This window comes from Cynara cardunculus (assembly GCF_001531365.2).
Source record: "Cynara cardunculus var. scolymus isolate 2C chromosome LG 5, CcrdV1, whole genome shotgun sequence".
NCBI classification, from domain to species: domain Eukaryota; kingdom Viridiplantae; phylum Streptophyta; class Magnoliopsida; order Asterales; family Asteraceae; genus Cynara; species Cynara cardunculus.
This window is the reverse complement of record NC_037532.1, coordinates 26151239-26162936: the sequence shown is the minus strand read 5'-3', so window position 1 is coordinate 26162936 and position 11698 is coordinate 26151239. Positions and strand designations below refer to the sequence as shown.

At 34.9% G+C, this 11698-nt stretch overlaps 1 protein-coding gene across 5 annotated transcripts; it reads left to right on the top strand.

Moving 5' to 3' along the window:
• The first annotated feature begins 498 nt into the window (after positions 1 to 498).
• Positions 499 to 9511, top strand: LOC112513806 (thiamine-repressible mitochondrial transport protein THI74). Of its 5 annotated transcripts, none has more exons than XM_025120172.1 (7): positions 499 to 558; positions 6028 to 6079; positions 6295 to 6374; positions 6577 to 7165; positions 7461 to 7887; positions 8961 to 9052; positions 9147 to 9511. In XM_025120172.1, exons 4-7 carry the CDS (start codon positions 6629 to 6631, stop codon positions 9438 to 9440), a joined length of 1350 nt encoding a protein of 449 aa, XP_024975940.1. In that variant the 5' UTR covers positions 499 to 558; positions 6028 to 6079; positions 6295 to 6374; positions 6577 to 6628; the 3' UTR covers positions 9441 to 9511. The 5 variants fall into 5 exon arrangements, with proteins under 5 accessions (XP_024975940.1, XP_024975938.1, XP_024975939.1 ...); XM_025120170.1 differs by having other exon boundaries at positions 6295 to 6401; XM_025120171.1 differs by having other exon boundaries at positions 6295 to 7165.
• The last annotated feature ends 2187 nt before the right edge of the window (positions 9512 to 11698 follow it).

The following is an 11698-nucleotide window of genomic DNA, read 5'->3' as shown; positions in this document are numbered from 1 at the left end:
TATATATATATATATATATATATATATATATATATATATATATTTCGTTTTGTTTATAAATTTATTTTGTTTCTATCAATTCCAAGAATCATCGTGTAACGAAATTCTGATTCGAATTTTAAGTTCTAACAGTTGCCAGTTCAGTATTATTCAAAGCCATTGAAGTTTGCAGAATTTGGTGAGATTTGAAATGAATTGCATTTTAATCTCACATCTGGTTACAAGAAAGTCTGGAATTAAAATTCTATAAAGATTAAATTTGGAAATCTCGTGGAGTAGTTGGTACTTGGTATTTTACGGTATTTCATAAATTTGTTTGTAGCATGTTTTAAAATATGTTAAAAATATTTGTTTAATTTAATTATTTTTATAATTAATAATGGTCATTACAGGAGATTTTCCATCAAAACGCCAAGCGGGTCGGGTCATCTTACCTTGTTTAGAAATAACAATTTGGGCCACATCTTTCATCAGATCCTGGAACACGCAGACTTCCCCTGCTTTATGTTCCTTCTCGACTCGATTATCGTCTCCGATTCCGTAGTTATTCATCTCAAGGTAATCTTCGATCATCACTTCCACAATCATTCTCCTTCTAAGTTGATTACTTCTCAGCATCTTTTCTGATATAATTGCAAAGCAATTTGTATGTAGTAGCAACAATCTCCATAATGTTTTGGATTCTAGGATTCTGTAGCGTAAACTGACTTTAAAGTAATCATCGTAATTAATCTGAAGATCAGGTTGCTGTCCTTGGTATAAATCAATGTTTATTCTCCTCGTATGGCTATTGATGATGGTCAATTAAGTTGTTCCCTCATCGATTAGGATTTATGAATGCATTTCAGATACCACCGTCACAAGCTTTAGAATGTTAAATTTAAGCTAGCTATGGTTGATCAAGTTGGTTACGACAGAACATGAACGGATAGTTTGGTAGTTAAGATTTGACGGTTATTTATCTGTCAACCTGTGTGAATCATTGTGTCGTTTACTGCAACGGTTACAACCCTTCTTAGTAAATATATGTTTGTAAACTATGTATGTATTGGTTATTGATTCAATACTAATTGAAGCATTATGTTTAGTTTGCTCTAACATTGTGGTATCAGAGCACAGAAGATGGCCTCAAGTTCGAACACCATCTTGCACCCTCAACTTCCCAAATTAAATGGAAAAAGTTACTGCCACTAGAGCATACAAATGAAAGTCCTATTTGAATCACAACTCACAAGAATTATGGGATATTGTTGATCAAGGATTGATGAACTCACATAGGAACAAGAAGATGAATTAAGGGACTTAAGAAAGAAAAAAGGGCTCTCTACATCATATATCAAGCAGTAGATGAGATCATTTTTGAAAGGATATCCTCCACGGTTTCCTCTAAGGATGCATGGGATATGCTCTATATAACATATCATGGAGAAGACAAGGTAAAGGTGGTTAGATTACAAACTCTTAGATGTGAGTTTGACAAGCCTCAAAATGAAAGATGCAAAAACAGTGGAAGAATTCTACGATTCTATTATTAAACCAACTTAGATTAAATGGTGAAGTTATAGAGGATAGAAAGATAATTGAGAAGATCCTCAGGAGTTTAACTATAAAATTTGAGTATGTTGTTGTGGCAATTGAAGAATCTAAGAATCTCTCAACATTATCTCCTGAGGGTCCACTTGGAACCCTGCTGTCTCATGAATTGAGAATGAGACAGTTTGACTCCACACCATATGAACAGGCCTTTCAGTTGCAATCATCAAATAACCAAGAAAGAGGCAGGTTTTATGGAAAGGAACAAGAAGTGGAATTCAAAGGAAGAGGTAGAGGAAAACAAACTACTTCAATACAATGTTTTCGCTGTCAAAGTTTGGCCACATAGCCAAATTTTGTAGAAAAAGGATAGCAGAGGAAAAAGAAAACAATTTTATCAATACGGAAGAAAATGATGATACCCTATTTATGATACTCAGCACTCAGGAGATTCCTATTAACAGTACTTGGTATGTTAGGAAACAAGGACCTCTTTGACCATATTGATGAGACTCAAAAGAAAGAAGTAAGGACATGTGATGACAAGAGGTTGAGTGTACATGGAATAGGAGACATTCTAGTAGATATCAAGAATGGACAAAAGAAAAGGATATCCAGTGTGTATATTATGTTTCAGGATTGAAACATAATTTACTTAGTGTGGGACAACTTTTGCAGAAAGGTAATGATTTACATTTCAAAGGAGAAACATGTGAAATGAAGGATCACAATGGAAGCCTTATGGGTAAGATCAACATGACAGGTAACAGAATGTTCCCTTTAAACTTTAAAGAAAATACTTTGTTCTCCTTTAGTCTATCTACAAAGCAGCATCTATGCTATGGCACCATAGGTTTGGTCATGCAAACCTTGGGTACTTGAGTTACATGAAGAGGCACAACCTAGTGAAGGGAATGCCTAGCATAAATAAAATTTAGGATGTATATGAAGCATGTATGTTGGGAAAGCAAACAAAAGAATCATTTCCTCAAAAAGGAGCCTGAAGAGCCACCAAACCATTAGAGCTTATCCACACAGATATGGGTGGACCTATGAAAACTCCCTCAATTGGTGGAAACAGGTACATGCTTACCTTTATAGATGATTACACCAGAAAACTATGGTTTTATTTTTTAAAAGAGAAATCTGAGGTCTTTAACATTTTTAAGGCTTTTAAGGCCTACGTTGAGAAACAAAGTGGTCACATGATCAAAACAGTCAGATCAGATGGTGGAGGAGAGTACAACTCCACTTATTTCCTTGATTTCCTAAAAGAGAATGGGATCCATCATCAAGTGACCACCACGTATACCCCTCAGCAGAATGGGGTAGCGGAAAGACTTAACAGGACCATTATTAAGAAGGCAAGGAGCATGTTGAAAAGTAAAAATATGGACAATTCATTTTGGGCAGAAGCAGTGTCCTGTGCATGTTATTTAATGAATAGAACCTCAACAGAAGGTCTCTCCAACATGATAGCACAAGAGGCATGGACTGGATTCAAGCTTACTGTAGGACATCTTAGGACCCTTGGATGTGTGGCTTACTCACATATTCCTAAACAAAAGAGGAACAAGTTGGATGAAAAATCTGAGAATACTATATTTGTTGGTTATAGTGATAGGTCAAAGGCTTATAAGCTTTATAATCCTATCACTAAGAGGACCATAATAAGTAGGGATGTGTTTGAAGAGGAAAAAATATGAAATGATCCATCAAGGCAAGAAGATAGTAACTCACAAATTGTAGCAGTTGATGAAGGATAGAAGGAAACTCACTAAGATCAAGAGGAACTTGATTCTGATACTCCAATGAACTCTCCTATAACTCCTCAAACTTCTGAGAGTCCAAGCACTCATATGGATACCATTGAAAGTCCACCAAGAAGGGATACAAAAGCCTAAGGGATATATATAATGACTCAAGAAGCTTGGAATTTAACGACACTGCAGATTTTGTTCTGTTTTCTGATGCAGATCCAGTGTCATTCAAAGAAGCTTGGCAAGAAGAAAAATGGAGGGATGCTATGGACAAAGAAATAGAGGCCATTATGAAGAGTGATACCTGGGAATTGACAAGTCTTCCAAGTGGCCATAAATCCATTGGGGTCAAGTGGGGTCTATAAGACCAAACTGAACGAGAAGGGTGAAATTGACAGGTATAAAGCGAGGTTGGTAGTGAAGGGTTGTAACCAAAAATATGGAATTGATTACCAAGAAGTGTTTGCTCCTGTGATTAGATTGGAAACAGTTAGGTTAGTCTTAGCTTTGGCTGCACAAAACAGATGGAAGGTGCACCAAATGGATGTAAAGTCAGCCTTCCTCAATGGGAATTTGGAAGAAGATGTGTATGTAGATCAACCTGAGGGATATGTAAAGAAGGGTGAAGAATACAAAGTTTGCCATCTAAAGAAAGCCTTATATGGCTTAAAACAAGCACCAACTGCTTGGTACAGTAGGATTGAGAGTTATTTCTTGGCACATGGATTCATCGAATGTCCTTAAGAACATACTCTTTTCACTTAGAAAATTGTAGGTATGATTCTTATAGTTTGCATATATGTTGATGATTTGGTTTTTACTGGCAACTCACATAAATTAATATAAAAGTTCAAGGAAAGTATGAAGAATGAGTTTGATATGACAGACATGGGCTTACTTCATTACTTTTTGGGAATTGAAGTAAGGCAAGATGAAGAAGGAATCAAAATTGCTCAACAAGGGTATGCACAAAATCTAATTGATAAATTTAATATGAGACAATCAAATTTTGGTGTTACTCCTATGAAATTTGGGATCAAACTCTCAAAAGATGGTAGGGAAGAGAATGTGGATGCTAGTTCACATAGAAGTCTGGTAGGCAGTCTCATGTATTTGACTGCCACTAGGCCTGACTTGGTGTTTTCAGTAAGTATATTGAGCAGATTCATGGAATCTCCCAGGGTAAGTCACTGGGAAGCAGGGATGAGGATTCTAAAGTATGTGAAAGGGACCCTGAATCATGGAATTATTTACTCAAGGACAAGCAACTTCAAGCTCACTGGATTTAGTGATAGTGACTATGGAGGCAATTTAGATGATGGAAGAAGTAAAGGAGGCTATGTATTAAATATGGGGTGCAGTGTCTTGGCAGTCCAAAAAGCAAAGTATAGTGGCCTTGTCTTCTGCTGAGGCAGAATACATGTCACTCTCCATCGCAGGATGTCAAGCACTTTGACTAAGGGATATCCTAAATGAATTGGAACACACTCAGTAAGGACCTACTACCATATTTTGTGACAACAAGTCTGCCATTGCTCTATCCAAAAACCCAGTGTTTCATGGTAAGAGTAAACATATCAGGATCAATATTCATTTTATTAGAGAATTAGTATCAAATGGGGAAGTCAAGATTGAGTTCTGTGGAACTAAGGAACAACTTGCAGATTGCTTCACAAAGGCCCTTCAGTCTAGAAGTTTCAGAAGCATGAAAGAGAGTTTGAAGGTTCAACCATGTCTAGCTTTAGGGGTGTGTTAAATTTAAGCTAGCTATGGTTGATCAAGTTGGTTATGACAGTTGACTGTTAGGAACATTAACGGATAGTTTGGTAGTTAAGGTTTGACAGTCATTTAACTGTCAACCTGTGTGAATCATTGTGTCGTTTACTGCAAGGGTTACAACCCTTAGTCTATATATGTTTGTAAACTATGTACGTATTGGTTGTTGATTTAATAATAATTGAAGTATTATGTTTAGTTTTCTCTAACATAGAAGGCATGATCTTTTCTTTTTTGTTTCCAGCATTGTGCTTTTAGAGAATAACTCGGTTTACATTATCAATATCCTGGCTAATTGTCTTCTATCATTTTCTAGTGAAAACCTGGTACCTGATAATTGTGAGGTCACGTGTGATCCTACACCCCCATCTACTGGCATAACTTGTTTAGTTCCAACTTCCAAGGATGTTAATTTCATCATGTGGCAATTACTTATCCATCTAATCATATTTTATTAATGAAAGCTGTCTTTTCTTTGAACATGCAATCCATTTTGTTATGTAGCTTGTATGCTATTGCTTGCTCCTCGTCCTCATGGCCATTACTCGAGATATACTTTATGATACCATGTTGGATGTGAATGTTAGCACCACGAACATATAGAGCATGCTGATTTCATAAAGTTATAAAGTTGAAATCTTGGTATGGAATTATTAGAAAGCTTAGAAAACGTTGATACACTCACATATTTATATATATTTGTATTTGGTTAATTACCTTAGTTTCTTGTTATAGTTGTTTTTGGAAGCAATTTCACTTATTAAATTTGTTGTAACCAAAGAATGCTAAGACGATCAATATGATTGCAGTTGCTTTTGCCTATGCACTATGCAGTATTGAATTATATGGTTTAGGATATCACAACTTCATAATCTATGGTGACGGTTGAATTTCTTTTTTATTGAATGTGTTGCTAATTAAACAGTTCTGAATTAACCAAGTGGTATTTTGCCTGAAGGTATTAGTGCATCTCTACAACCCTTAGGTTGAGAGTTCAAGCGTCTTTCAAGGTATCAGTTCGTTCGCTGTTTCAAAAATAATACTTCTGATTTAGGTCCTACGGTGTAAAATATTCAGTTTCTTGCTAAATTATAGGATCTATGTTAGTTTTCATGGTTGATTTCTTGTCTTAAAAAAATCGTAATGTGCTTTGGTAGCATAAAATGTGACCAACTACTTTCTATTGCTCTTGTTCTTATCTATTTTGATGTTTGCTCTGTTACAGGGACATTACGCAGAGCAGTTCACGGTATATGGTCACAATAGTCAATTCACTCCTATGTATTGGGCATAATGTTCCTATACGTATGGACTTACCTGAAATTTTATCCTGTAAAGTCTTCTTTATCATTGTTTATTCAATATTATTTATAGAAACATGTAGTTTGTCTGGTAAGAAAGATGAGTGTTCTGAAAATAAAAAGGAGCATGTAGTTAGTTGACTGGTTAACATTTTTACATGTGTTAGATTATATACTCTTGACATCATCTATATTTCTTTTTCTAGGGAAGGACAATCGTAGAATATGGAATTATCAACTTCCTAAGGGTTTGAGAGAATGAAAAGTAAAACTTGGAGATGGGTTTTAGGATTGATATATATACTTGCTGTTGCAACCATATGGATAGCTGCTAGTTTTGTAGTTCAGTCAGTTGTTGATGGGGGTGTCTCGCCATTTCTCATCACGTATATATGCAACTCATTGTTTGTGATATACATCCCACTAGTAGAAATCGGGCGTTATCTGGAGGATAACTATGGGAGTTTGCTGTTTTGGAGAAGTAGAAATGATAGTGGCTCAGTAGGAATACAAGAATCGGAGGTGGCCACCCTTCTTGTAGAAAATGATGGTGGTGTACAGACTAATGGATTAGACTTTGGTACAGCGGAAGCGGTTACTCATGGTGATGATGTTGCTTTGGGAACTAAGGTTGTATTGGATCAACATGCCATTGAAGGAGATGGTAGTGGGGAATTGGACGCTAAAGGGCGTTGGACTCGTAAAAGACTTGCAAAAGTCAGCCTGTTGATTTGCCCATTCTGGTTTCTTGCACAACTTTCATTTAACCTTTCTCTGAAGTATACTACTGTCACAGTAAGCATCTAACTTTTGCATTTTTTTTTCTCTAATCATGTGAATCTTTACACATCACTCAAGTCAAATCTGCTTATAAGCACTTGGGGAAGGGCAGATATAGTCTTGTAGAATTTATTTTGTTTTCAAGAAGAAGCAATGAAAGTGTTGTTGTTTATCTTCATATCAGCACACTTGATGCCTTTCCCTTATTTCTTATAAGCATTATTGACATAATCAATCCTAATGGGATATTCATTTAAGCCTAATGGTTTCTACTGAAGAATGTAAGAGTACTTTTTTTTACTCTTTACAGTCAAATACCATCTTAAGCACTGCATCCAGCCTCTTCACCTTTTTGGTTTCTCTCGCATTCTTGGGTGAGAAGTTCACTTGGATAAAGCTGTTCAGTGTTCTCCTTTGCATGGGAGGTACTATAATTGTCAGTTTGGGTGACTCGAAAACTGAAACGAGTGCAACAGCTCCAAACCCTGCTCTTGGAGATATTCTGGCTCTTGTTTCATCAGCCTTCTATGCTGTTTACATTACCCTCATCCGTAAAAACTTGCCAGAAGAAGATGACGATGCAAAAACTGGGAAGGTCAGTATGGCCCAGTTTCTTGGGTTTTTGGGGCTATTCAACCTTTTGATTTTCTCACCTATTGCCCTCATACTTCATTTGGCTAATCTGGAGCCCTTTGATACCATTAGCCGGAAGCAGTTTGGTCTAATTGTCGGAAAAGGTATGCAGCTTAATACAGTTTCAACTTCTTCTATTCTTGTTAGTCTCTTAACTAAGCTTTACAGTGATGTGTTGACTATCATACACATTCTATTTTCTCAATGAGCCTATTTGAACTTTTACCATGCCTTCAATTTTCATATATTCCCCACTGCAATTCTTGTAGTTCCTATTTATACAACTTGTTGGTATGCATATCAATTTGTTGCTTAGATAAATTGTTGTGCAGTAGCTAGTTAGTTTAATTTCTATCCCATGTCGTTTTAGAGTTGCGGAATAGTATTAATGCTCAATTGGAAATGAGGTGTAGAGAAATAATCGGCATTAGATGATTACATTATACTCAAAAAAGTTAGAAACATTTACAGACAAATTAAAGAGTAACTTGTGGACCACAATTGAAGTTATTGATTTCAAGTAATTATGAACCTCATGTAGGAAGGCTGTCCAACTAAGATCAAAGGAAATGTTGCATTCTTTTTTGGACAACCCGAAATGGGAAATACATTATTATACTTTTGGATGGAGGGAGTATTATGTTTGTGCTCATTGGGGGCAAATATGTCTCAAAACGTTATGTTTGGCCAGCAGTAAGACCGATAGACAAAAATGTAACGGAACATGAGAGAGAATGATCAAATAAATAAATTTAATAGGAAAGCAACCAAAAACCATTTTATTCATTAGTACAGGACAGAGGAACCTTCGAAAACAGTTAGACCACCCTTAAAAAAGCAAGTGCCTTTAAGAGGCCTTCTATTGGAATCATATCATAAGAATCCTTATTTGGTGCAAAACTCAAGTTATTCAATATGTAGATTTGGTGGGTTTAAAATAACCATGTGTAGTTTCTCATTTGATATCATCACCATTTGTGCACTTTTCTTTCAAATATGTGCATGATCGTCACTAAACCTGCTACCTTGCTTTCAAGCGGGATATACTGTGAGTTTGTTTGGTTTCGTCATTAAACCTGCTATGCCTGCTTTCAAGCGGGATATACGAAGTTTGGTTTGGTCACTAAACCTGCCACATGATAATTAATTTTTCGAATCATTTTTCATCATGATTTAGGTTTACTGGATAATGTGCTTAGCGATTACTTATGGGCAAAAGCCGTTCTACTCACTACAACAACAGTGGCAACGGCTGGACTCACAATTCAGGTGCCGTTGGCAGCTATTGTGGACACTGTGATGGGAAATGCACCAGGTTTTATGGATTATATTGGAGCTGCTGCAGTTATGGTTGGTTTTGCAGGCATCAACATTCCTTCAGCTACATGTTCGACCACGAAAGAATCTGCTCTTGAACTCGAAGAAAATCACACAAATGACCATAATACCCTCGGCATTGCTGACACAAACGATCAGGTACAGCCAAGAACATAAACCTACTAGCCAAATGGTCAACGGCCTCAGCCAAGAACGCAAACGATTAGTTACCGGTGGATCCCAATCTTTTTGGAAGTCCAGGGTTGAAGCCTCAGTTTTTGGTGAGAAGTGTGTGAGAGTTTTGTTCATATACAAATATATATATACATCAGAAAAGTAAACATAAACTTAGTGTGTTTCATATGATACTATCTTTTTATAGGCCTATACAACATTTTTTGATGATATTGTGACATTCTTAATCACTAGTTCATTACATCGAGGGGGCTTTTGATTAGATGGAATGTTTCTTGAAGAGTTTGGATTTCGTGGAAGGATTTGAAATACTTGAAGTGATTATCACAAAACGAATATTTTTAACGCATTTTAAAACATTGTTACAAATAAGTTCTATGAAATCCCATACCAACTATCCCATGGGATTTCTATATCCAAATGGTTGTCTGGTTTTATTTAAATCACAAGAATTCAATTCTAAACTTTTGTTTAAACCAAACATAGAATTGAAATGGAAGCTAATTTTAAATTCAATCAAATATTTTCTCCTCGTTTCATCTATTTGGTTATGATACTTTTGAGAAAAAAAAATCTAAGAGTAGCAAACATATAACTTACTGATTTCCAGTTCCAAAATTTTGAATTAAAAGACAGATCTAACATTCCCATTCACCTACGATTACAATTTACTAACAAAATCAAATCAAATATTAACAAAATCATTTACCAATTATGAAGAAAACAATATCAAAGTCATTGAAAAATCAAGATTATTAATCACAAGTTCAGTTTTTTATCCAAAAGCTAGGTCTGCACTTATGTATTAGGTCCTGAAATCTTAACCTTAAAAAATATAAGTAAATTCTTTAAAATAGTTTGACATAATCTTGTTATGGCCTTAGACCCCTACCACATACACTATCAATCCATGAGTTTCTGACAAGAATAACTCATTATTTTTTCAAAATTATGTTTTTAATCGTTAAATTTAAAAGTTTATAAAATTAACCATCAGTTTACCATTTAGCAAAGGATGGTGCGTACAGGGACCTGTGTGCAAAAAACAATTATGACATCGACGTAACTCTTCTTCTGATTGATTTGACCATCAGTTAAATTTAATTTTTATTTTAAAATTTTTATTTTTTTAGAAATTTATTTCTTTTTTAAAAAAACTAATTTTTTTTATATTTTATTTAATAAACATTTACGCTAAATATAATTTTTTAAATAACTTTTTAAACAAATCTTTAATTTTTAAATAATTTTTAGAAATTTATTTGTTTTTTTAAATTAAGTTTTTGTTTAAAAATTTATTCAATAAACATTTACGTTAAATGTAATTTTTTAAATAAGTTTTTTTGTAACACCCCCAAACACCACATTTGCACATAACACATTTCATTGCATAGAAATACAGTTTACACCACAATGGTCCCACTAATACAAGGATTCTTATATGTACAAAGTTTACATATGAAAAATTACAAAATAAAATCATGTACTATCACATGTACAACAACATGTATCTTCCAAAATAAGCAATCTCATGCAGATCTTCATAAAGCAGATATCAAGTTTAGGAAAATAATCACATTTTCTTTTTTCCCTTACTATCCCTGGACCCCGCAGTTCCTACATCGCATATTTTTAAAACAGAAAATGAGGGTTAGACCAGAAGGGTCTAGTGAGTAAATCTCTTCTTTGCAAAATGCAGGTTGATAAACACCAAAATATGAAAAAATATATTTGCTCAGGTATATTTGCATCTCAACCAGACAATGTAGCCCTCAATAAAATGAATAACAGGATAAACTCAATAACATCAGTTCTTGATACAAATGCATCTGTTTAAAGATCCAATATTCCCAAAATGAAACCATCATTGCAACCAAAGTCTCTTTGATTCATTAGTCTAAAAAGACCATAATTCCTCTGTAAATATTAATAGAAAGATTTAAGGCAATACTTGCCATTTGTGACAAACCATTTTTCCCTTCTCAATAATCTCTAAATTATTATTTCTAATAGAAATAATATCTTTAATTCATCAGGTCACAAAGAAATGATGATTCAAAGTTATTAAATCCAATTAGTAATAATAATAAGAGTTATAATAATATCCACATATGACAATGCCTCCCTTATTCCAAGTACACCACTCCTTCATATGCCACCCTTGTTCCTCCATCAAAACAGGGCTACTTATCAGAACAGACAAAAGTCACCACGTCTAAAAGTACTCATTCCTAGTTCCAAGCCAGAATAGGCAAAAGTCACCACGTCTGGGGGAACTACCTCTTAAAACAAGTTTCATACCAAAACAAACATACGTCACCACGCTTGATAGAAACATTTCCCAAAATCCAGTTCCATACCAAAACAGACTTACGTCACCACGCTTGGTAGGAACATATCTTT